This window comes from Balaenoptera borealis, assembly GCF_965194805.1.
Source record: "Balaenoptera borealis genome assembly, chromosome: 6".
Taxonomy (NCBI): Eukaryota; Metazoa; Chordata; class Mammalia; order Artiodactyla; family Balaenopteridae; genus Balaenoptera; species Balaenoptera borealis.
The window spans coordinates 120,144,278-120,171,104 of record NC_138863.1 but is presented as its reverse complement, the minus strand read 5'-3'; the positions used below and the strand labels follow the sequence as shown (position 1 = coordinate 120,171,104).

Sequence of the window (26,827 nt, the reverse complement as noted above, 5' to 3'; positions counted from 1 at the left end):
GGGCATCTTCCTTTGTTGAGAGCCGCATCTGACCCCAGTGTTGTTCTCACCATGGCCCCTGTAATTTTTTTTTTTTTAAGCACTACAAGACTTTATAATGGTGCTGGCAATAGTCCATGCTAGCAGACAGTGTGATCCATGAGCCCTGGGGGAGCGGTCGGCAGGGAGTGTGGCAGAGACCACCCGTGTATACCGAGAGCCTTTCAGTGGGACAGAGTCAGCAGATGAGAATACAGCGACTTTACGTGTTTTTTACAAGAGGCAATCTGTGAGCACAGGGGTTTTTAATTCCTGTATTTCATGAACCTCACCCTTCTGGTCTTTGAATAGATGGTGAGAACACTTAGGAGGGAGCTGCACTAGAAAGTACTGACCGGGCTGTTAGGGAAAGCTGGAGGGTGCAGATGAGCAGGAGGGCAGCGGCGGGTGTAGGGGTGGCTGTTCAGTGACGACGTCACCAGCATCGTCGGGGAAGCAGGCCTTGGGCAGCGAGACCCTCTCCTGCTCCCGCCCGGCGTCACCACGCTGAGTAGCTCACGGTGAGCCTAGGCCGTGACCGGCCCCGTCTTCCCCATGGGATTCGGGGGTCGTGTCCGTCGGTCGCTCTAGCAGCCGACGGCGGGGAGGCGACATGGTGAAACTGAGATCGAGAGAGCTGAGCACAGGAGGCAGCTCACTCCGCAGGCCTGCTTGCAGGGGCGGCCCGGGGGCTTGGATGTGGGGGGCTTCCACCATCTCCACAGAGTGGGCTGGGGGTGGGGGGGTCTCTTGCTGCAGCCCGGCCGGGGCGTGGCTGCCTGCCTGCTTTCCCGCGGGGGTTTGGCGATTGCGGAGCCTTAGGCCGGGGGTGTCTGGGTGACCAGCGCCCGTAAACCCTGCACTCAGACTCAACGAGCTCTCCCGGTGGCCGGCGTTCCACCCGCGGCGTCACAGCTTGTGGCTGGGGAATTCAGCGTGTGACTCTAGTGGGAAGCTTGCTCGGGTTTCTGTGGACTTCACCCCACATGCCCTTTCTCTTTGCTGATTTTCTTTGTGCGCTTTTACTGTAATGATCACAGCTGGGAGCGTGGCTCTGTGCTGAGGCCTGTGAGTCCTCCTAGTGAATCATAAAACCTGGGGTGGTCTTGGGGACCCCCCCCTACAGAGAGTGGTTCAGGTAAGGTCCCTCCCGGAGCTGGGGTTAGAACCTTCTCTTCCAGATTCCCAGTCATGTGGCTTCTTTCCCCCCGTCACCCCCCACCCCCTTTTAAAAAGGAAATATTAAATAAATATTAAAAAGAAGCTACAGAAGAGTTAGAGCCTCTGTGAACAGGAATAAGAGTTTCCATTATCTCATGTTAGCTAAAATCCTTCCTAAAAATTCTGGACCGAAAGGAGAGGGTGAGCGAGCCTAAGGAAATGGACCCACATCTTTACAGCCATTATTGTAAAAATCTGGCAGACACACAGTGCTTGGAGAACTAGGCTGTTAGTTCTTTACAAACTGTAGTGAAAGGATCGGAAACTTCATGTTTCTTTGTATTTATGATAGGATCTCACACTGTGAGGGCCAGAGGCTCCGGCCGCCACCTTAATTTTGTTGGGGACTGTCTCCAAATGGAACAAGACATGGAAAGGATCTCCTACCGTTGTTTGGGAAATTCAGTATCTGCTATGTGTGGCTCCAAGTGACTGACTGGAATACTTGAATATTCTAGACTTCTTTTATGTCATTACAGGGTTTTTTTGTTACTATGTGAGAACACAGGAGAGTCTTCAGCTTGGCAAGATTCCATAGCACTAACAAAACATTGTGGAATTTGCTTAATGTTTTCTAAAACTTGCGTTTAGTCCTGGAATAAAAACGTTATCCTCTTCCGAGTTTGTTCATTGAGTGAGTGCTATATTTGAGAAGAAGATTAATTGAATCTCTAGGAAACACGTGATGAAAAAGAATGCCTTCCTAATGTCAGCTACCTGACTTAGGGAATAAGAGTAATGATCTGATTTTGGCAGTAGTTTTCTTTGCCCATTTCACAGCTGGGAAAAGAGACTCGTACATTCTCAGCTTCACTTTGGAGGAGCTGGAATCATGCTTTGGGGCCATGTGTTCAGTAGTTATTGGAGTATGTCATCTGCTGGCTAAAGTCACGTTCCTCCCGAGAAGGGAGTGGAGAGGTTCGGCCCAGTCTTCATTTTAGGAGGTGTGTCCCCTCCGTGGGGTGTCAGCACAGCTGAGCTGTGAACTTCATCAGCGTAGTATTTGGCCATTTTCCGTTGTTTTACACGTATTGTTTTCACAGTTCACACACGTGATGTGTTCAGAAAACAAGTACTACCGGATTCACTTCTAGCTGTCCGTTATACGAGGCCATACGCTGTAGGATATTTGTGAGGTGTGCTTGGAACTAAGGAAAACGTCAGTAGGTGCCCTGTCACTCACTACCCAAGGCTTCCCTTCACAGACAGGTGCTGTCAGCCTGCGTGCACACTCACTGTCACCCCACTGTATGTGCCAGAATATATTTCCATTCCATATGGTGTATTTTAGTTTCTGAAGCTTTGGTAAAAAGATCACTGGTGTTAACTTTCTTCTGGAACCATCACCTGGGAACCAAGCTCCTGAAACAGCAGCAGCCTTAGATCTGATGATAGTTTAAGATAGAACTGAAGCATGTCCGTGGATGCATTGTAACTATTTGTTAAACTTTTCCTTCCTGTGAACCTACAGTTTTGAATAGCTCTCATAATATTTGTTCATAAAAATTGCATAAACATTCACTAGCCATTATTATCTCATGATTGTATTGTTAAGGGGAGAATTGAGGCTTTCTTACTTTTAATTTTAATTTGCTTGCTAAAGCTTTGTTGTTATAGGGAGGGCCCAGGGCAAAAGCAGATGAGAAATGTGCTCTGTAATACCCCCTCTCATTTTAAAATTTTATTTTCTGTCATTCATACAGAGAGAGTTGACTGGGTTTACAAGATACATTGAAAAAGGCAATTCCTTATCTCTCCTGCCATTTTTCCTTAGAGGCAAACGCCGTCAACTGTTTTTACTGACTGTGTTGTATCTGTTGCTCTGCCTCTAAATACTGCGCATGCACTGCTGTTTCTTAGTTTTGTGTCAATCTAAGAATTTTACTTCACGTTACGGAGGGTGAATTTCAGCTCTCTTTCCTCCTACCCTCCCTCAGGTGCACTTACCGTCTCCTCGTCCACCAAACGTAGTCATGTTTCCATTTTGATTAGGACAACGTTTAGTTGATTCTCTGGCTGTGTATGCTGTTCACAGCTCCCTCTTTATGTTCGGTGAACTTTGATGACTCTGTCGTCGCTCCCCGCCCCCCGTGCACGCTGTTTCCCTGGGTTAGCGTCTTACCTTCGTCTGCGTGGTTGTCTGCATGCTCCTCTTGCACCAGTGCTGTCTACCCACTGCCGTACGAGTCAGGGACGTCTCCTCGGGCCCGCCCTCCCAGTCCACGGCCGCCGCCTCCACTGCCTCCCGCTTACTTTATCATCCTCCGGGGACTGCACCGCACCTTTCTCTGCAGGTGCACCTGCTGTTTCTTGGAGACGACGTCCTTCTTGGTTTTGTCCCTCATCGTAGTGGTGCGTATCCTCCAGTAGCTTTCTGAGAAAAGATGTGGAGAAGGAAAGTTTTTTGAGTCTGAGAATATTTTTATTCTATCTTGGTACTGATAGTTTGTCAGGGTTTAGAGATCTAGGTTGGAAGTCCTTTTTTTCCTCCAGAATGTTGAAGTTCGTGCCCCCGCTCCCCCGCTTGTGTCCCAGCTTTCAGTGTTGCTAGTCAGAACCCAAAGTCATTCTGATTCTTTATCGTATGTCGAGAACTTCGGTTCTCTTTGTCCTCACCGTCTGTCTGAAGCTTTATGATGATGGGTCTTATAACGAGACTCTTTTCATTTCTTGTTGTGCACTTGGAGGGCCTTTCAGGCTGGAAACTCATACTGTCTAGATCTGGGCAAGTTTCTTTAAAAAATACAATGACTGCTTGGACTAGTTGGTCTTTTATTTTTCTTTTATTTTTTCTCCCATTTATAGCTTCACAGTTTTGCCATGTGAGTAATGCTCCTGTGAAAATGGGTGTACACATATCTGGCCCATCCCCTGCTTTCAGCTCTTTTGGGTGTAAGCTTTTTGAGGAACCGCCATTCTGTGCTGCAGCTGCTGCACCATTCCACATTCCTGTCTGCAGTTGTTACCTCCTGTTGTGTTGTGTTGTGTTGTGTTGTGTTGTGTTGAATAGCCGTCCTAATGAGTTTCTCATCGTGCTTTTGATCCTCATGGAGTCTTTGTGGGACCTTTGTTGAAAATCAGCTGACCAGTAATATAAAGGTTTCTTGGGAATTCCCTGGCAGTCCAGTGGTTCAGAGAGCCCGGGTTCAATACCTGATCAGGGAACAAAATCCCATAAGCCAGTGGCCAAAAAAAAAATTTCTTTCTGTAATCTCAGTTCTATTCCATTGATCTGTATGCCTGTCCTTCTACTGGTGGCACACTGTCTTGATTAATTTAACTTTGTAGTAACTTTTGAAATCCACGTTTGTTCTTTTAAAGGTTGTTTTGGCTGTTCTGGGTGCCTTTTGTGCTCATGTGAATTTTATGATGTATTTGTCAATTTCTGCCAAAAAGGACAGCTGGGATTTTGGTAGGAGCTGGGGGAATGTTGCTGTCTTAACTACATTGCCCTCTGGTCCATGAACGTGGAATGTCTTCCCATTTTTAAGAGTCTTTCATTACTTTCAGCAATTGCTTAATAGTGTCCAGTGGACACGTCTTACACTTCCTTTGTTAAATTAATTCCTGTGTACTTTCTTTTGGTGCTATTGTAAGCAGAATTTTTAAATTTCAATTTCAGATGGTTCGTTGTTAAGGTAGGGAAATACAATTGATTTTTTTGTATTGATCTTGAATCCTGCAACCTTGCTGAACTCCCTGGTTCTAATGGTTTTGCCGTGGACTTCTTGGGGTTTTTAAATACAAGATATGTCGTCTGCCAGTAGAGAGAGTTTATTTCTTCCTTCCCAATCTAGGTGCCTTTTATTCCTCTTTTTTTGCCTAAAAGCCCTGGCTGGCACTTCCAGTAAGATGTTGAATAGAAGTGCTGAGAGGGGACGGCATTGTCCTGTTCCTGATCTTAGAAGAAAAGCTTTCAATCTCACACCATATTTTATAATGTTAGCTTTGGGTTTTTTTCTGTATGACTTTATGAGGTTGATAAAGTTTTATTCCTTGTTTCTTGAGTGTTTTTGTCATGAAAGGATGTTGGATTTTGTCAAATACTTTTTCCGCATCTACTGAGATGATTATGTAACTTTGTTTTTTATTCTATTGATATGTTGTATTATATTAATTGATTTTCAGACATTAAACCAACTCTGCATTCCTAGGGCAAATCCCACTTGGTTATGGTGTACAACTCTTTATTTCTGCTGGATTCATAAGGAGTATCGGTCTGTACTTTTATTATGATGTCTTTTCTGGTTTTGTTGTTACTGTAATACTAGCCTCATAGAAAGCATTCCCTCCTCTTCTATTTTTTAGTGGTATATATATGTTTCTTTAATTAGTAGACTTATTTTTTAGAGCAGTTTTCGTTTTATAGAAAAACTGACTGGAAAGGACAGGAGAGTTCCCTTATTCTCTCCTCCCCCGCCCACAGTTTCTCCCATTCTCATCTCTATTTTGAAAGCGTTTGTGAAGGATTGGTGCTAATTCTTTTTTAAACATTTGTTAGAATTTACCAAAGGTGAAGCCATTTGGGCCTGGGCTTTGCTTTAGGGATGCATTTTTGATTCCTGAATTCAATTTCTTTACTTGTTATAGGTCTATTCAGATTTTGTTTCTTCTTGTGTCAGTTTTGGTAGTTTGTGTCTGTCCAGGAATTTGTCCATTTTATCTAAGTTATCTAATTTTTCACATACTGTTGTTCATAGTGTTCTCTTGTGATCCTTTTTATTTTTGTAAGGACAGTGGTAGTATGCATTCTTTCATATTTTTATTTCAGTAATTTGAGTCTTCTTTCTTCTGATCTATCTAGCTAAAGGTTTCTCAGATTTGTTGATCAAAGAACTGACTTTTGGTTTGTTGATTTTCTCTGTTGTTTCTCTCTTCCCTATTTCATATATTTCTACTCTAATCTTTGTTATTTCCTTCCTTTTGCTTGATTTGCTTTGCTTTTTTTTTTCTCTCAGTTTTTTAAGGTGAAGGTTAAGTTATTGATTTGAGATTTTTGTTTTAATATAGGCATTTATTTGGCTGCATTTCATAAGTTTTGGTATGTTGTGCTTTTTTTTTTGAAGTATAGTTGATGTACAATGTTACATAAGTTACAGGTGTACAATACAGTGATTCACAATTTTTAAAGGTTATACTCCATTTATAGTTATTATAAAATACTGGCTATATTTCCTTTGTTGTACAATATATCTTTATAGCTTATTTTATACCTAATAGTTTGTACCTCTTAATGCCCCTATATTGCCCCTCTCCCTTTCCTCTTCCCACTGGTAACCACTAGTTTGTTCTCTATATCTGTGAGTCTGTTTGTTTGTTTGTTATATTCACTAGTTTTTTTTTTTTTAGATTCCACATATAAGTGATATACAGCATTTGTCTTTCTCTGTCTGACTTATTTCACTTGGTATGTTGTACTTTCATTTTCATTCATCTCAAAGTGGTATCTAATTTCCCTTTTATTTTCATCTTTGACCTGTTTGTTATTAGGGCTGTTTTGTTAAATTCCTACATTATTTGTAACTTTCCCATTTCTATTTGTTATTCATTTCTAATTTTATCCTATTGTGGTCACAGATCATAATTTCTGTGTTCTGTGTTTTCGGTTCTTTGAAGTTTATCGGGGCTTGTTTTATTGCCCAACATGTGGTCTGTCCTGGAGAATGTTCCATGTGCACTTGAGAAGAATCTGTATTTGAAATGTGCAATATTGAAGTCTTCTGTTAATACTGATGAATTACCTAGTTCTCTCTTCAGTTCTGTCACTTTTTGTTTCATATATTTTGGGGCTCTGTTCTTAGGTGCCTATAATTATGTCTTTCTGATACATTGATCCTTTTATCACTGTAAAAATGTCCTTCTTTGTCCCTGGTAGGAATTTTTGTCTTGAAGTCTATACTGTCTGATATTACTATAGACACCCTAGGTCTGTTTTGAACACTGTTTGCATGGATTATCTTTTTATATCCTTTTACTTTCAACCTTTGTGTCCTTGTGTCTAAAATGAATCTCTCGTAGATAGCATGTAGTTGGGTCTTATTTGTTTATTCAGCCTGAAAATCTTTGCCATTTAATTGAAGTGTTTAATCCATTCATATTTAATGTAATACTGATAAGGTAGACTTTATTTCTGCTATTTTATTTTGCTCTTTGTGTTCTGTATGTTATGACTTTCTTGTTCCTGTATCCTTTCATTACTGCCTTATTTTGTAATAAATAGATATTTTCTAGTGTGCCAGTTTAATTTTCTTGCCGTTTGTTTTATGGAATTATTAGTGTTTGTTCTGGGGATTTCAATTAACATCTTAAATTATAGCAGTCTAGTTTGAATTATTATTCTTAATTCTAGTATTAAAAACTTTACTCCTACATAGCCCTATTTTCTCCCCTCCTCTCTGTTGCTATTCTTGTTATACAAATTACACCTTTGTACATTATAAGCTAGCCAACATAGAGTTTTTTTGTTTTTTTGTTTTTAATTTATTTTATTTATTTTTGGCTGTGTTGGGTCTTCATTGCTGTGTGCGGGCTTTCTCTAGTTGCGGCGAGCGCGGGCTACTCTTCATTGTGCTGCGCGGGCTTCTCATTGCAGTGGCTTCTCTTGTTGTGGAGCACGGGCTCTAGGCACATGGGCTTCAGTAGTTGTGGCACTTGGGCTCAGTAGTTGTGGCTCATGGGCTCTAGAGGGCAGGCTCAGTAGCTGTGGCGCATGGGCTTAGTTGCTCCACGGCATGTGGGATCTTCCCGGACCAGGGCTCGAACCCGTGTCCCCTGCATTGGCAGGCGGATTCTTAACCACTGCGCCACCAGGGAAGCCCCAACATAGAGTTTTATAATTATTGCTTTATGCAGTGTCCTTTTAAGTCATGTAGGACCAGAGAAGAGTTAACAACAAAATATAACATTTGTACTGTCTTTTATGTTTACCTGTGTTTTATATTTACCTTTGTAGTTTTTCATCATCTCTTGTGATGTGTGGGGGATTGGTTCCAGGACCCCCTGTGGTTGCCAAATATCCATGGATGCTCGAGTCTCTTATATAAAGTGGCGTAGTATTTGCATATAACTTATGTACATCCTCTTGTGTGCTTTAAATCATATCTAGGTTACTTATAATACCTAAACACAATGTAAATCCTATGTAAATAGTTGCTGGCATGTGGCAAATTCAAGTTTTCTCTTTTGGAACTTTCTAAAGTTAAAAAAAAATCTTTTTGGTCCACGGTTGCTGGAACCCCCAGATGTGGAACCCACGAATATGGAAGGCTGACTGAACTTTTACTGGTGTTCTTTATGTCTTCATGTGGATTTGGGCTCTTGTACTGTGTTCTTTCATTTCAATTCGAAGAAGTCTTATTTTATTTTTCGCTTATCAAGAAATGTCCTAAATGCTCCTTCATCCCCCGCCAATGCCCCAAGTCTGCACTTTATTATATTGGTAGTATGGCTTCATGTAAAGACTGAAGTGTCTTTGGTCCAGAGAGGATTCTCCGCTTCATTTTTGAAGGGTGATTTTGTTGGATATAGAATTCTTGGTTGAGATTTTTAGTTTCAGGACTTTGAATATATTATCCCACAGCTGCCTGGCCTCCATTGTTTTTTGTTTCTTTTTTAACATCTTTATTGGAGTATAATTGCTTTACAATGGTGTGTTAGTTTCTGCTTTATAACAAAGTGAATCAGCTATGCATATACATATATCCCCATATCTCCTTCCTCCTGCGTCTCCCTCCCACCCTCCTTATCCCACCCCTCTAGGTGGTCATAAAGCACTGAGCTGATCTCTCTGTGCTATGCGGCTGCTTCCCACTAGCTATCTATTTGACATTTGCCTCCACTGTTTTTAATGAAAAATGAGTTACTAATCTTACTGGGGAGCCCTTGTACGTGATGAATGGCTTCCCTATTGTTGTTTTCAAGGTGTTCTCTTTGTCTTTTCTTTTAATCCTTTGCTTATTATGTGTCTAGGTTAGGATCTCTTTAAGTTTATCCCATTGGGAGTTTGTTGAGCTTCATGAATTTAGAATGTTTTTGGTCATTATTTCTTCATATATTCTTTCTGTCCTTTTTCCTTTCCCCTCTCCTTCTGGGATTCCCATTAAGTGTATGTTGGTATAGTAAGAAGATAATCTCTGAGGCTCTGTTTGTTTATTTATTTATTTTTCCTGTTCATTTTTCTTCTGCTTCTCAGGCATGATAGTGTCAATTGACTCATCTGCAAGTTTGCTGCTGCTTTTTCTCCCAAATCACTGAAATCACTGTTGAGCCTCTCTAGTGAATTTTTATTTTTATTTTTTAAAAAAATTTATTTATTTTATTTATTTATTTTTTGGTTGTGTTGGATCTTCGTTGCTGCATGCGGGCTTTCTCTAGTTGCAGTGAAAGGGGGCTACTCTTTGTTGCAGTGCATGGGCTTCTTGTTGTGGTGGCTTCTCTTGTTGCGGAGCACGGGCTCTAGGTGCACAGGCTTCAGTAGTTGTGGCACACGGGCTTCAGTAGTTGTGGCTCGTGGGCTGTAGAGCGCAGGCTCAGTAGTTGTGGTGCATGGGCTTAGTTGCTCCGTGGCACGTGGAATCTTCCCGGACCAGGGCTTGAACCTGTGTCCCCTGCATTGGCAGGCGGATTCTTAACCACTGTGCCGTCAGGGAAGCCCTGAATTTTTAATTTTAGTTGTTTATGAATGTTTAATTTCATTTCGAGAATTTCTGTATGATTCTTATATTTTCTATCTCTTCATTGATAGTCTCTATTTGGTGAGACCTTGGTTCTTATATTTTCTTTACTTCTTTAGAAATAATTTCCTTTATTTCTTTAAACATATTAATAATGGTTGATTTCAAGTATTCATCTAGTTAGTCCTTTAATGATAGTTTCCGTGACTGATTTTTCCCCCCGTGGATGGGCCATGTTTACTTGTTTCTTTATGTGTCTCATAATTTTTTGTTGAAACTGTTGAGTTAAAATTATGTATTGTGGCAACTTTGGAAATCACATTCTTCACCCCTCCCCAGGCTTGCTGTTGTTGGTGTTTATTGTTTTTGTTGCTCATTGCTTGTTTAGTGACTAATCTGAACTAATGCTGTAAAATCTGTATTTTTTGGTTGTGTGTGGTTACTATAGTCATCTGTGCTTGTTTAGGTTTAGCATTCAGCTGATGATCGGACAGGGGTTTCCTTCAGTGCCTTTGCTGAAGGCTCCGTATGTTGGGACGTGCTTTCAGTGTTCTGGCAGGCAGTTTATACGTTCCTGCCTTTATGTCTCTTTACCACCTGCTTGTGCAGAATCTCAAGGTCAGCCAGAGGTGAGACGTTAGTGCCTTGGGTCATTCTCAGGCATGCACACAGCCTTGCCCATATACGTGATCTTCTAGATTCCCAGGAATGTGTCAGAGCTTTTCAAAGTTTCCTGAGAACGTCTCATCCTCCAGTTTTTCCTTATAAGTTTTTTGGTCAGTTTCTTTGTCCCAGCGGTTATTGCCATGTTAAATAGTCGTTGTGGATTCTTTTTGATTGTGGCCTCAGGGAAAAGGGTCTCACGCTGAGCATGCTCTGAGTGAGGTGCGATAAAGACAAGCCCTGTGAAGGGGGGTTCAGGGATATGCCAGTCAGGTCAGATAATGACAGTTCTCTGGGAACGGGGATTCTTAGGGGCTCCAGACTTGTTCAACTTTTTCTAGTGGTTGTGAGGCTGTTGGTTTTCAGCCTGAGTTGAGACGGAAATAGGGCACTGCAAAGCAATGGAAAACTTAACTGTTCTTACCAAGATTCAGCCTTTTTGCTTGAAGAATGCTCGGATTGTTGCAAGCCTTTGTTTAATTTCCAGTTTTGGAAAACTTGATTTTGCCAGATTTTGCTGATGTTTTCTTTGCTTCTTTGGAGGAGCAAATTTTCAGAGGTCCTTACGGTGCCATTTTGAAGGGCTCCTCCCCGTGTGCTTTTATAATTATAATATTTTCTCATCTCTTTGGAAATATAAATGATATATTAAAAACTGTTCGTAGTCTCTTCTCTAAGTTGGGATTTGGGGGTATGTGTGTGTTCCTTTTGGTCTCTTTCATATTACAAGCTGTGCTCATATAGCTTATAATCCTTGGTACCTGCTCATATTTAAGAGTAGTGGACTGAAAAGCCAATTATAAACTCTGAGTGTAGAGCTGGAGCTTGTTTACCATGAGATTGCTAGTATTTGCTTTTAGGAAATTATTTTAAACTTATGTTATAAAATATTCTAAGAAGGTGTAATTAGATCTAAATCTTGCAGTAAAATAAACACCAGTTGCATTGAAGAGTTGAAAATAAAATTTAAATTCAGAAAAATCAGAGGAAAATGGTACTGGGTTATTTGTCAAACTAGTGAAGAAATTTATTTTATATTTGAGATCCAAAGATTTAAAATTTAAAAAGTGCAAAAAAATTGGTGGCTTCAGAGGGTAATCATTAGTTATGTATTCAACGTCTTTGAATGTGTAAAACTCACCCTTTCAGACTTGTGCAAGTTGGTAGGTCCTGGGAGAGGCATTTTGTATTGCTGTGCTCAGGGCTAGGAGACAGAAGGCATCCCCAAGGGAGGTTTTGTTGCTCTTGGACTGTCATAAAGCCAGGCTCCTGCGATCCGGCAGTGGTCATCTGGACAGGAGCCATTGTCTAGGCAGCTATTGAGACAGGAGCTGGAAAGCAGCGGGAAAGCACGCCTGCCTGAAGTAATTCTGAATTACGGTGCAGGTGCCAACAACGGTCATCATCTTAGCCTTCCCATACCTACTTGTTTGGGCCTACCGGTTATGGGTCCCGTGGCCACGGTGAGGAGACCCTACCTGCGAGCTACAGAGAATCTACAGGTGCTTCCACAGTTGCCATCGATAATGGTGAATGCTCTCCCAGGAACGGAGGAAATACTCATCCCTCCCAGTGATTTCAGGGACAACCAGCTGGAGGTGCCCTTTGTCCCCGATGTGCAGCCTTGCAGACGTGCTCACGTCAGAGGGTGTGGCTATGATGCAATAAAGTGGTAACTTGGTCAGGGCAGGCCCCGGCAACCTGTGTAGGGATATTATTTATGGGCTTGTTAAGCCAGTGGGGATCTTTGTCACTTATAAAAGGGCAGGTGATGGAAACATCATAAGAACTTGATTCTAAGGCATCTTTCCAGATTTTTAGTAACCACGGGAGTTGCAAGTGAGCAATAGTTTTACTCATCTGGTCCTAGGATGACAAATAGAACTTTAACTCAGTGCCGACTTTGATTCATTGGTCGTAGCTGCCTGGAGCAGTTTTGGGAAGGATTCTGAGGCTACATCTGGACTTAGATGGAAAGATGGGTTGAAAAGATCAATATCCGCCATGGGACGGGAAGCAGGAGGGGCCGTGTTATCAGGCTGGTTCATCCCCTTCACTTACCTCGTGTTTGCTCATGAGTATTTTTGGCTCCCCTGTTTCTTAGAATGTCACAGTCTAAGTAGAATAGAATGACGTAGAGGTAAGTAGGAGCTCTAGAGGGTGGGACCTTCCCACACTCAGCATCTAACTAGCTCAGTGCTGGCTCAGCCAGTGAACGAGTGCATGAGCTGAGACCAGAGTGTGTGAACTACCTAGTTTTCCACCTTGCGGGCGGGGGCGGGACCAGGCACCAGCCTTCTCATTCGGTGATGTCACCCTCCTGCATGACGTGATGTGTGGTGTACACAGAATACCAAAGATAACATAGGTCCCATTCCTACACCCAAGGGGCTTCCATCCTGGTTGGAAAGGAAATCAAACATGTTTGAAATGATTAGAGCTTGTATGACAGGCTGGTTTGTAAGAAAGTGCTAACGTTTCTAGTCTAGTCCTGGAAATGGGTGGCGCAGGTTTCAATGCAAAAGTGCGTGACTTTGGAATCTGAACCTTTAGGCTTATTCCAATATATCTGTGTTCGCTCGGAAAGCCTCTTTTTTCTTGACTTTTCCTACAAGGTAAACCCCGCCCCCCCCCCCCCCCCCAATTTTCCTCTCATTTTTGCTGTCACTAGGATGGAATATTTGGTGGTTAAGGAGTTTTCCTTCTTTTAAAATGTCATGGTGAAAATGATCCACTAATAGAAAATACATGTCATGCAGATTTTTAAGCTGAAGATTATCCAGTCACAACATTTGCTTCTAGAGAAATTATTTATAGCATTTTTAACATAAGCAAAAGTCACAGAAAAGCCTTTGTACTGTAGTATCAATGCATTTTGAAAATCTTTATCCTGAGTAATCAGCAGTCTGTGCTTAGACAGAAATAGGAGAAATAAACACATTTCATGATGCATACGTTTTGTGTAGAGACGTCAGTCAGTTTAGTATAATGTCTGAGAACCTGGGCTCTGGGTTCTTACTCTCAGGGCTGACATCTCCACCCTGACCAAGTGTGTTACCTTAAGTAAGGGGGTTTTGATTTCCTCGTCTGTAGTAGGGGATACTGATAACCCCTTATACAGCTGTTACAAGAATCAAAGGAGATCTTTCAGGTAGAGCTTAGGTCGGTGCTTGGCTTGTAATAAGCAGGTGCTCACTCATTGTTGGCTATTGATAATGCTGTTAGCATAGCTACTGTTGTTGTTAGGTGGGTCTGTTATCAGTGAGTGAGACTCACCTTCAGTGTATACTATGATTGTAAATATGTTAATGTAATTGTAATATGGTTAATAGTTTGTATAATATATATATATATATATTTTTTTCATACAGGTTGAATGTAATTTTTACAAAATTTGATGAAGTCCAAAAATCTGGAAACATGATACAGTCTGCAAATGGTGAGTAGAAAAAGCAACCATTCTACTTTTGCTTTTTCACTTCCACTTTTAGCATAAGTATTACTTACACTATATACTATTTCTGAATAGCTGAATTTGATACCTTGATAGGAGTTTCTAGGTCTCAGGATTTAACCTCCATTTACCCACTTTCCCAAGCTCGAAACTATGGAGTTGTCATTGACTTTCTTTTATAACCTGCACTGAATCCATCAGCTAATCCTGTTGCCTTTATTTTTAAAAATATGTCTAGAATCCCAAAGATTCCCCGTGTAACTGCTTCTCTCCTCCCAGTACAAGCCATCACGGTGTTTTGCCTGCACTCCTGATTTTATTCTCTCCCCACACCTAAAGTCTGTTTTTCACTCAGCAGCCAGACTGATCCCTTTAGAATGTAGCGCAAGTAACGTTAATCCCTTGTTCATCAGAATCCTCCAGAGCTTTCCCAGCGCAGTGACTCACGGTGCCCCACCGGGCCCTGCCTGACCTGCGGCAGCCCCCATTCTGAGGTCATCTTCCATTGTTCTTCCTGAAAGTTCTCTTGGCTCCAGCCTGTTGGCTTCCTTGCTGATTTTTAACATGTTTCTCCTGCTTCAGGGCCTCTGTGCTTGTGATTCCTTCTGCTTGAGGCACTTGTTCCCAGCTGTCATTAGGGCCTTGTCCTTATTCCACCCAGAGCTCGGCTGCGGGCCCACTTCATTACACAGGCGTCCAGAACAGCACACCCAGTGTTGTAAGGGAACGCTCTCTGCCCTCACCTGGCTTGACTTTCCTTCTTAATGAATATTACTGCAGAACTGTTTTTTTGTTTATTCATGAGGGTAAGAACTTTGTTTTTTTTCCTCTTCTTTATCCTTAACGCCGTTTGGAAGTCTTCAGAAAGTCCATTGCCAACAAGAAGTTTTCTAACGTTGGATACATCATTGTATCATAGCTGTTTCAGGATTGCTAGGGATCTGAGATCATAGCGTAGCCTTCAGATTTTGACTATCTTGAGGCTGTTAAAGAAGTTTGAGTGATTTCCCGCAAAGGGACATAGTACATGAGGGCAGAGCAGGAAACAGAATCCAGGTCTTTCAGCTCACACTCTAGTTGTGTACCCGTCGTTACCAGTACGGAATTTGTCTTTAAATAGCATGTTTCTTATAAAATGCTTTTTTAAATTTTCTTTTTCATACATTTGTAAAATCATTACAGTATTCAAAGAAAAAAGATTAATTATGATTCTATCACCAGCAAATCAGTTTTCATTTTTCTGTATTATCTTCTAATTAATTTTCCTATAACTGTATAATTTGTATGCAGTTTTAACCATGGCATAATTTCTGCATATTACCCTCTACTTTTATATATACTTTTCTATGTGCTTTCAACTGTATCATTGGTAAAGCTGAGACCAGTGATGAGGGGGGTTGACAGTGTGCGTGGGCAGGGTTGTCCAGCCAGTTGCTAGACACGTGCTTTTATTTTGTATTTTATTTTATTTTATTTTATTTTTTTAAATTAATTTATTTATTTTATTTATTTATTTTTGGCTGCGTTGGGTCTTCCCTGCTGCGTGCGTGCTTTCTCCAGTTGCGGTGAGCGGGGGCTACTCTTCGATGTGGTGCGCGGGCTTCTCATTGTGGTGGCTTCTCTTATTGCGGAGCGCGGGCTCTAGACGCGCAGGCTTCAGTAGTTGTGGCTCATGAGCTCTAGAGCACAGGCTCAGTAGTTGTGCCGCACGGGCTTTGTTGCTCCACGGCATGTGGGATCTTCCCGGACCAGGGCTCGAACCCATGTCCCCTGCATTGCCAGGCGGATTCTTAACCACTGCGCCACCAGGGAAACCTGATCATCAGCATATTTTAAATATTAAGATATAATTCATACCAAAAAAATTCACTTTGTTAAAGTGGCTTTTCATATAGTCAGAAAATTGTGCAGTTATCACCAGTGTCTAATTCTAGAAAATTGTCATCAGCCCCAGGACGACCTGTGCCCAGTAGCACTAGCTGTTTCCCTGTCCTGGCAGTCCCTGGCAGCCTGTCTTCTGTCTTTGTGGATTTGCCTGTTCTGGACATTTTATATAAACGGAATCCTCTGGTGTATGGCTTCTTTCACTTAATGTTTTCAGGGTTCATCCACCTGGTAGCATATGTCAGTACTTCATTCCTTTTTATGGCTGAATAACATTTCTTTCTATAAATACACCATGTTTTGTTGAGCCACTCAACAGTTGAAGGACATTTGGGTTGAAGTTTGTGTTTTTCAACTTTGTTCTTCTTTTCGAGATTGTTTTGACTGTTCTGGGTTCCTTGCATTTCCATATGAGTTACAGGATTTTGATAGGGACTGTGTTGAACCCGTCGACCGGTTTGAGGAATATTGCCATCTTTTTTTTTTTTTTTTTAATTTTTATTTATTATTTATTTATTATGTTTATTTTTGGCTGTGTTGGGTCTTCGTTTCTGTGCGAGGGCTTTCTCTAGTTGCGGCGAGCGGGGGCCACTCTTCATCGCGGTGCGCGGGCCTCTCACTATCGCGGCCTCTCTTGTTGCGGAGCAGAGGCTCCAGACGCTCAGGCTCAGTAGTTGTGGCTCACGGGCCCAGTCGCTCTGCGGCATGTGGGATCTTCCCAGACCAGGGTTCGAACCCGTGTCCCCTGCATTGGCAGGCAGATTCTCAACCACTGCGCCACCAGGGAAGCCCAATATTGCCATCTTAACAGCATTAAGCCTTCTAATCCATGAACGTAAGATACCTTTCAGTTTATTTAGGTCTTGGAATTCTTTCAACAGTATCTTGTAGTTTTCAATGTATAAGTCTTGCACTACTATGGTTAAATTTATTCCTAAGTATTTTATTCTTTTTGGTGGTATTGTAAATATAATTCTTTTCTTCATTTTATTTTTGGATTGTTCTTTGCCAGCATATAGAAATAAAGTAGAATTTTATATTTGATCTTGTATTTGGCAACCTTGCTTAACCCATTTTTTAGCTAGATTTTTCCTCTCCAGTAGATTCCTTAGGATTTTCTATATACTAGGTCATTTAATCTGTGAATAGAGATTGTTTTACTTCTCTCTTTCCAATCTGGATTCCTTTTAGGGTGTTGCTTTTTTTTTTCAAATGCTTTTTTTTGATGTCAATTGATATGATTGTTTTTCTTTAGCCTGATGATATTGTGAGTTATATTGATGGATTTTTTTTGGGTAATAATCCACTCTTGCATACCTGGAATAAATCCCACTTGGTCATAGTGTACAGTTCTTTTTATACAGTGTTGTGTTCAGTTTGCGATTACATTGTCGAGGAGTTTTGCACTTAACTTCATGAGAGAGGTTGGCCTGTACTTGTTCTCACCCCTCGCCCCCCCTTTGTCTGACGTGTTGATTTTTAAGCATGCCGAGTGTCGTTCAGTAAAAACACGCCTACGTATATCTCCAGCCATTCTCATTGCTCTGCTTCTCTCCTCCCCTGTACAGCAGAATTCTCCTGAGACGTCTGTGTTAAAAAAAACAAAATTCAACCGAGTAAATTTTAAAGATCTACTTGGCTTTACTGAACGAGTCTTGAGTTGGGCGGCATACCATCTAGCGAGGGTGTGTGTGTCTGGGGGGTTGCTCCAAAAGGAGTAGAGAAAGGGAAGGTTTTTTAAAGGCAAGACAAGGAAGTCATAAACAGAAAAGATTATTTCAGGCTGAAGTAACCCACCTGTGGGGGACGGGATGGGTCTGTGTGGCAGTGACCTCATCTTCACTGGGCTGGAGGACGCCCACGAGACGGGTGACCTCCCTGGTGCCGACCGGGAAATTCCTGACCGACGGCGTGAGACCGCAGTTGGTAGGGAGGTTGAAGCAGCAGTTGGGTTGGGTATTCGGCCCCATTCTGGCGGTGCGGCCTAGTGTAAGTGACTCTGTCTTGGGCCTGTGGTTTGCTTTTTTAAACATCCGTATTCCCTGTCTCAGTCTCTTCGGCTAGTCACCTCCTCAGACCGCCCCAGGCTCGGGGTCCGCTCACGTCACCGACACAGCTGCCGGCACTGTTACGGGGTGGTGGCCGCGCTACTCCACCCGCTGGCGTTGCCAGTCTTCACCCTGCCCGGCCTCTCACCATGCTGGGCACTGTTGACCCCCATCTCCTCCTCCTGGAAGCATCCTTCCTCCTCGCCTCCTCTGGCCTGACCTCCTTTTGATTTTTTTTTCCTGCTGTTGGGCTGTTCTTTCTAGGTTTGCTGTCTGCTACTTGCCACTAAATTCTTAAGGCTGGCTCGGTCCTATGCCTTTTTCTTTCTCAGGCAGTGCTCTCCTTTGGGTTATAATTATCCATGGCCGGAACTCTGTTTACTAGCCAGATAACATGTTTTCATAAATGCGTCTCTTGCCCACACCCCGTCTCAGTGCTGCTAACCGTATGTGAAGGAGCTGCCTGTCTGACGTTTCTTCTTGTACTGGAGACACGTACCCAGACTCACGTCCCTCCTCTTGCTCAAAGACAAAACCCAGAACACCTAAACATGACCTCGTCCTAGCTTCTCTCTGTACATCTTCCGTGGACGACTGCTCCGCTGTCCACCCAGGCGTGTGAGTCAGGACTTCCGTGTCATCCCGGAGGCCCCACCTTCCTCCCCGCCTGTGTGCCTCGTCAGCGGCTCCTGTGGGTGTGGACACTTCTCAGCGGCCCCAGCGCTCGTCTCCAGCCCCTTCGCCTGCACTGTTGAAGCCACCTGCTTACGGTCCCCCTGCTTTCTCCCGCCGGGTCTGTTCTGTTGTACGACGTTGCCAGAATGAGGACCTATCCCTCTCTCTGGATGAGAACTGCTCTGTGGTGGAAGAGACTGAGGCCAAGAGGTCTTCTCCTGTCTCCTTCTTCCCTCAGCCAGGACAGTGTTAAAAACATTTATAAGTATTACCTGCACTGTCACTTTGATGTTAGCCTGAGAGGTGTTCACTTTTCAGAAGTCTGAGCAGGTCGGACCCCTGCTTTCTTGAAGGTGGACACAGCCTGTAGCCAAACCCTCTGGGCGCACCTGGGGGTGGCCTCAGAGCAAGGTCTTCTGACCCCCTTCCCTTTTCATTTCTTTATTTGGAAAATGTTAAATGTATGTTAAAGTGGATAGGTGAGAATAATGGAGCCCCACGTGGGCACCACCCAGCTTCACCAGGTCTTGTTTCATCTCCATTCATCAGAAATAATGGGCTGTAAGTGAAGAAGAGCCGGAACACATTATGTCATTCAAGTCGGGTTCAAGACGTGGGCATGGCCCTTTCTGTATTTTTTAGTAGAAACATTAATATAGAAAATGAGCGTCAGTTCCAGATTAGGTATATTCTTCTTAGGAATTTTGCAACCATTAATCTCCCGAAAATAAGCACACTGTTGTTATCGTCTACTTTTAAGAACAGAGGGGGCTTCCCTGGTGGCGCAGTGGTTAAGAGTCCGCCTGCCAATGCAGGGGACACGGGTTCGAGCCCTGGTCTGGGAAGATCCCACGTGCCGCGGAGCAACTAAGCCCGTGAGCCACAACTACTGAGCCTGCGCTCTAGAGCCCGTGAGCCACAACTACTGAGCCTGCGCTCTAGAGTCCGTGAGCCACCACTACTGAAGCCCATGTGCCTAGAGCCCGTGCTCCTCAACAAGAGAAGCCACCACAATGAGAAGCCCGTGCACCATAACGAAGAGTAGCCCCCGCTTGCGGCAACTAGAGAAAGCCCGCGTGCAGCAACGAAGACCCAACGCAGCCAAAAATAAATAAATAAATTTATAAGAACAGAGGAAAACCAATTACAGTTGGTGACTCCTGTTTGTTTCAAGAGGAGGGAAAGGCGTGAACATCATACGTTAGCTGCGTGCTGATGGTGGCTGGGAGGAGGGCTTCCGTCCCATAGGGTTAGACGAAGGCTTTCCGAGCAGCTCTGTGTTGCAGGTGGATTCTGCCCCCTGCCCTCACTACTCAACATGATTAAAAAAAACTCTTCTTACTATTTCAATTCATTGCTCTCAAGGTACCCCCCAGTCCTTAGCGGCCTGCTGCAGCCGTGCTCCATCTGGCCCTGCAGCCTCCTCCGCCCGGCCCTCCCCTGGGGCCACCTGTCCTCCTGTCCTCCTTACCCTTCCTGGTGCACGACTGTTCTGTCTCCTCTTTCTTACCTCGCTGTTCCTCATCCTTTCCAGCTCAGTATTCCCTCCCTCTGGCTCTAGAAAGCTTTCCCTGACCTCCCTGTTGGACACTTCCAAGCATCCCCTACTTTGCTACATTTGGTGATTATTTGACCGATGTCCCTCTTCTGCATTGGACTCTCAGCCCCCTGAGTACAGGGCATTCTAGGCCCCAGACACCTCCATCTGTCTTCGTCTCTTAGTCCCGGTGAGTCCGCTGGGGTTGGCTCATTTGAGGGACATCAGTGTTTTCCTCTGTAATCTCTTAGTATTGATAATACAGAGTGCATACGTGGAAACTTCGTACCTGAGGTACCCTGGTCCTTCTTGTTTTCTACTTTTCCCCATGGACTCTTGGGTACCAGATGAGAGTTAGACCTGAGGAAGAAATGAGTCAAAGGCAAAGAGAGGATGGAAACATGGGGCTCATTTCCAGGTTCCTAAACTGCCTTTGGGCCAGGGTTCCGATGGATGGAGGGCCGCCGTGTTTGATTCATACGCGTGTTCACAAATGTACTTCCTAGGCTGACCCGACAAGCCGTCTGTTGAGTGATCTGTCTCTCAAACCCCATTTGTGAAAAGTCAGCCTCTCTTCACAGCAGGGGGACTTAACAAGTGACTCAGCAGGGACCTAGCACGTTAATGAGTGGTGACTGGGTGTGGCCACGGCAGGTGTCCGTTTTGGAGTGTGGGTGCCTGAGTCCCCCGCGGGACGGGTAGACAGAGCATCAGGGAGAAGCCGAAAGGGGCTGCTGTGGACGAGTGTGGCCATCGTTCCTCCTTAGGCAAGGCTTCTGTGTCCCCGCAGCACGCGCAGCACGCGGGCCGTGTGTGACTCGGGGCACAGCGCTTCCCTCCTGGAAGCCGGCTCACTCCTGTGCTCTGCAGGGTAAATGAGGTCGGGTGTAAAGCTCCCAGCCGTGCCCGGACGGGGTTGGTGCTCAAAACGATAGGTTTCTCCTCCATTGCTCCGTCTCAGGGATATATTCTTTTTTTTTTAAAATAAATAGAACATCATTTGAGAATAACTCTCATACTTGTGTTTCTTGTAGAGCTTTGGGTGATTTTGGAGTATACATTTAAAATTTAATGCACTTTTTCTTTAACAATAATGCACTTTAAAAAAAGTGGTGTTTTTGAGGTGTAATTCACATCCCATACAATTCACCCACTTAGAGTATACACTTCAGTCATATTTAGTATATTTACAGATATGTGCAATCATCACCACGGTCAGTTTTAAAACATTTTTGTCACTGCAAAAGAGAAACCCGGTGTTCTTAGCCGTCACCTTCCTGATTCCCTAACCGCCCCCCACCCCTGCCCCAGCAGCCGTGAATCTAGTTTGTAGACTTGCCTGTTCTGGGCACTCCATGTAAATGGAACCACACCGTACGTGTTGATGTCTGTGTGGCCTGTTTCATTTAACATGATGTTGTCAAGGTTCGTGCGTGGTGTGGCATCAGCACCTCTGTTCCACTGCACAGCTGGACCGCATTCTGTTTATCCGGTCCATTCAGCCAGTGGTGCACATTTCGATGGTTGCTACCGTTTTGGTATTGTGAATAGTTTACAAATTTTTGTTGAACGTATGTTTTCAGTCCTTTTTGAGTATATACCTACAAGTGGAATCGCTGCATCCTATGGTGATTCTGTGTTTGAAGAATTACGTATTCCTCTTCTTGAGGAACTGTCAAACTGTTTCCCACCGTGGTTGCCACATTTTATATTTCCACCAGCAATGTGTGAGGGTTCTGTTTTCTCCACATCCTCTCCAACAAGACAAAACAAAAAACACCATCTTTTCCTTTCTTTTTTTAAAAATTACAGTCATCCTAGTGGGTGTGAAGTGGTATCTCATTATTTTGCTTTGCATTTCCCTCATGACTAATGATGCTGAGTATATTTTCATGTGCTTGTTGGTCATCTGTAGATCTCATTTGGAAAATCTCTCTTCAAGTCCTTTGCCCGTTTCTAAATTGGTTTATTTGTCTTTTTGTTGTTGAGCTAAAAGAGTTCTTTATATATACTAGATAACAAGACTCTTATCAGATATTTGATTTGCAAATATTTTTTTCCCATCTGTGGGTTGTCTTTTCACTTTCTTGGCATCTGAGTTTTTGGTTTTGATGAATTCTAATTTATCTGTTTTTTCTTTTGTTACTTGTGCACAGTAACGCTCCTTTGAGTAAGAAATAAAAGCTCTGGATTTGAGCTAAGTTGAAAGGAACTATTAATGTAATAGCAATACTCTTAGGGAAGAAATGGGTTTTGTCTTGGGTTGTATTTCTTGACATGTTCAAAATTATGTTGTTCTAAGATGTGTAATTGATTATATTTATATAAATGCCACAGACTTCATGTTTTAGAAGTGTAAGACTTGTGACTAAACAGCAGTGAAAAAGCATCTGAGCAGCAACTGGAAATGGGTGTCCTGTCTGTAATAGAATACTTCATCTTTGTATGATTCTTTTTTGTTGCTAGGTTACCTGAAGGCCTTTCGGTTTTGAATGGCAAGAATATGGGAGTTAAAAATATGTTGTTTTATAGATGTTTCTTTTTTCTTTTTTTTCCCATCTCCATATAATTAGCAAACCCCTTGAAGCAAAAATTACAGTTTTTCCTTCTGTGGGTTTTAAAAAGCAAATTATTTTCTGTGTACGTTTTAAAAATCACGCAGATGTGCTTACGCTCGTGGGAGAATCGAATTTTCAGTGCGAAAGAGCCAGTAATTGTAGACTAGTCATATTGTCCTTTATCTGCAGCCACTTCATGTTCTTTAATTGGATTTGATTGAAATGAGGCCCATGCTTGTTAATTTGGTTAAAAATGTGCATGCTTTTGAGTTTCTTGAGCAAAGCTGACGTGTTCATGAGGAAAGAATGAAAGTATCATGCTGGTTCAATCTTGAAAATTCCATAATAAATCTGTAGCTAAAGGAAAAGTACTTATTTGCTAACAAAACTGTAAGCTAGATAATAGACAATCAGAAAATTGTAATGTATCTAGGGTGTCATTTTGCTGCAAAAATGCAACCTGCCCTCTGTTGTTTTACTAAAAAATTTTATAATTTGAAGAACGTTAGATATCGTCTCTAAGTTTGTTGGAAATGAGAACTACAAGTCTGAAAACGAATAGACTGGCGATGGATTGTTAGGTAAGATCTGAACTGCTGCCCAGCACAGCTGGTACAAAGCATTCATTGTTGAAAGGCTAATTGATTGTCTTTTCTTTTTTAAGAAGCTAAGCCGCCGTTATTGTGCAGTCTTTAAGAACAGTGGTTGTGAATAAGTGGATCAGGTCCGATGATGGGTTCCCAGCCCTCCCCCCACTTGTTTACTAGACTCTGCATGTTACGAGGTTTGGGATTCTGGCTCAGTATCTTAGGCAAGTGTTTCCGTAGTCACGGCCGCGGGGGTGGTGTGCTCCAAGGCTGGCAAGGGCACTGTGCTGCACCAAGGAGACAGCCCCTAAAATAGCCTGGAAGGGACCGTCTCTGGCGCCAGCTTAAGTAGCTTAGGCTGCAGCTGACAGCTTTCTTTATCATCTGTGTGGGAATGCCATAGCTTTGTGACTTTCTTCTCATTTTAAGTTTATGTTAAGAGCGTTCTCTGTTTTTCCGGGGGGGGCGGAGAAGGGGGGAGTCAGGTAGCTGGTTAACATTTTTTTCGATACCAGTGTTAAAGAGGGCTCTCTGACTTGCGTCAGATGGGAAAGGTGCCCCCGCCCCTTGAACAATCACTGTTCTGCGGAGTGTAGGCTTTCATTTTGGAATAGGGCGGCCGCTGTCCTTGGTGCTCAGATCGCACTGAAGAAGCCCTGTGGGTGGAGAGTTTGCTGAGGCGTCAGCGGCTGTGAGCAGGTGTAGCTTTCAGAGCAGTGTTTTTATTTGTACCGCGGTCACTGACGGTCATGACCACTGGGAAAGGTAGGCTATTCTAATATATTCTGGAAAGTGTTTGTAATTATTGCTGCTTAACTAGGAAATAAGATATTTAAGGTATTTTATCATTGCTTTGAGAACTGAAGATCATGGATGAAACTTAGGAAAATAATTGTTACGAGTACTTGCATTTAGGCAGGGAAAAATTGTGAAACCTGCAGCTCTATTAACGTTAGCGTTGACCTTCAAGGACCAGGAGAGAGCAGGTAGGCACAGTGAGCCGAGGTTGGCTGTGTTTTCACCAGCCTCTGTTTATTTTATGTGCTTTCAACTTTTTTTTTCCTGCTCTCTTGCATTCACAGTATATGGCTCATGAAAATCAATTATTTTGCAATTACAAGACATTTGTTAATAAGTATAGGCTGTCTTGAAAGGACTCTACTGGTTGGAAATTTCTATGGTTTTCCCAACAGTGGGCAGATGAAAAACACGTATAAATCAGAATAGTGCAGGGGTGCCGCTTCTGTCTTGAGAATCATTGTGTAAAATTTTTTCCTTTTAAAAGATTTACATTTTTAAAATGCGCAGATGGAACTGAAAAACTATGAAAGAAGTGTTGTTCACAAAGGTCTTATTGATTAGCCTTCAGTCTTTCCACGGAGGTTTTGCCAGGTTTTGGCAGTGTTGAAAGGATATGAAAGAGCTCCGTGTGACGGAGGTTTGTGTTGGAAGAAGGGTGCCGTGGACGTGCTGTGAACCACCTGTATCCCTGTCTAGGTTTCCTGTGGGATGGGCTTCCTGGCAGGCTTTTAATCTGTTGTCTCTGAAGGATATTTCCAAACCCTTCAGCTGAAATAGGTATTAACACAGAATAAATTGTGCACAGTAACAAGTGTTCGTTTGTCTCCCTGCCGGGAAATTGGCATGTGTCCAGCTCATTGGCTCTGTTCTTTTGTCGTAGATTGTTAAAGTGTGTATATCTGTCTTCTTAATTTGGTTGAGTTTGCCGAAAATGGACGTATTGGAAGGTGCTGGATTATGTTTGTTAATTATATTTTAAAATTGAGAATTGAAAGCATATATGGCTAGTGGTCATTTTTCTTTCACCCCTTTTGACAGTATTCTGTATTCAGCTTAAGTTGCTGTAGGAAATCAAAACCTGGGCAGGAGAGCTAAATAATTCATGTTCTGAAGTGACCTCTTTTCAGAACCCTTCATTTGAGGATTTGAAAGTGTGTTACTTATAAGTAGCATTTGTCTTACGTTGTCATCTTGTAGTTTTTTTTTTTTTTTTTTAAACAACAGGGAGACATAATTATGTGGTTGACCATTTTATGTTAAAGACTGTGGAGAAAGCCTTGTGGCTCTGACTTTAAAATAAAGACTGTTCTCTCACTTGATAAGTCCTTTCCAATAACCTGTCTCCTTAGTCACTGTTACCCGAAATGCAGGCTTTAAAAGCATTTTAAAAGGGTACTTTTTACCCTAGGGAGCTGCAAGTATAGTAGGAAACAAGGATTAAATGCTGTTTCTCGTAGCAGGGGCATATTTGAATCTTCCCCTGTCAACCCATGGTTAATAAGGGACCCATAACAGTCTGTACAATATAATGCCAGCCATTTTCTACTACGGTTCTGTGTATTTTAGTATTTTCAAAGCACTTTCCCGAATGTCTCTTGTTTGTTTTTGTTTTCTGATTCTCACAGCAGCCCCAGGAGGAGTAGGCAGGGAGACGGGAGGTTTGAGTTCTCTAAAATGGGCTGGTGGCCCCGGACTTTGCCATCCCTGACCCGCCCTCCATCCAGCAAACTGTCACCCAGCTCAGTGCTTTGCCCCTACTGTTGTGATAAAACCCTGGCTTTGTTTCTTTGATTCTGAAATTGTGCCATTTTCAGTATAGATGCCTTGGGGGAATAGTTAAAAACTGTAAGCATTCAAAGAGATATTATTAAAACAGGCATTGGCCTGTTTAGACACATAGTGATCTAGACACTTGGAAGATGTGACATCCCTAATCAGTTGTTTGCCCAGTGTAGGGCGGGTGGGGGGGCGAGGGGGGCGGTTCTGGGATTGGAAATCACCTTATGAACATGATGAGTTTGTTTTTGAGCGCAGTGTGGTATTCCTGGAGGGGGAAGTGCAGGGGAGATGGCAGGGGCCTTGCAGGCCATGCTGAGAAGCTGAGGTTTTTATCGTAGGCCATTTGCTCCTCAGAGTTAAGCCTTTAAAAACTGGGCAGAGAGACTGATACAGGGTGACCAACTTTCTTATTTTATTTTATTTTTAAAAATATTTATTTATTTATTTTTGGCTGCGTTGGGTCTTCGTTGCTGTGCGCGGGCTTTCTCTAGTTGTGGCGAGCGGGGGCTACTCTTCGTTGCGGTGTGCGAGCTTCTCATTGCGGTGGCTTCTCTTGTTGCGGAGCACGGGCTCTAGGTGTGTGGGCTCCAGTAGTTGTGGCTCGCGGGCTCAGTAGCTGTGGCTCTCGGGCTCTAGAGCGCAGGCTCAGTAGTTGTGGCTCGTGGGCTCAGTAGTTGTGGCTCATGGGCTCTAGAGCTCAGGCTCAGTAGTTGTGGCATGCGGGCTCAGTAGTTGTGGCTCACGGGCTCTAGAGTGCAGGCTCAGTAGTTGTGGCGCACGGGCTTAGTTGTTCCACGGCATGTGGGATCTTCCCGGACCAGGGATCGAACCCGTGTCCACTGCATTGGCAGGCAGATTCTTATCCCCTGCACCACCAGGAGAGTCCCAGGGTGACCAACTTTAATTTCACCAAATATAACATAGCAACAA

The 26,827-nt window shown here is 43.1% G+C and overlaps 1 protein-coding gene across 18 annotated transcripts in view; it reads left to right on the top strand.

Moving 5' to 3' along the window:
• Positions 1-26,827, top strand: part of CLASP1 (cytoplasmic linker associated protein 1) — a 260,361-nt gene that overhangs the window by 98,897 nt on the left and 134,637 nt on the right. For 17 of the 18 annotated variants that reach the window (XM_082397804.1, XM_082397807.1, XM_082397795.1 and 14 more), the window contains one exon: positions 13,946-14,013. In XM_082397804.1, coding sequence (XP_082253930.1) covers positions 13,946-14,013 — 68 coding nt within the window. Of the gene's footprint in view, positions 1-13,945; positions 14,014-23,847; positions 24,083-26,827 lie in introns of those variants that run through there. The other variant, XM_082397802.1, reaches the window with a different exon arrangement.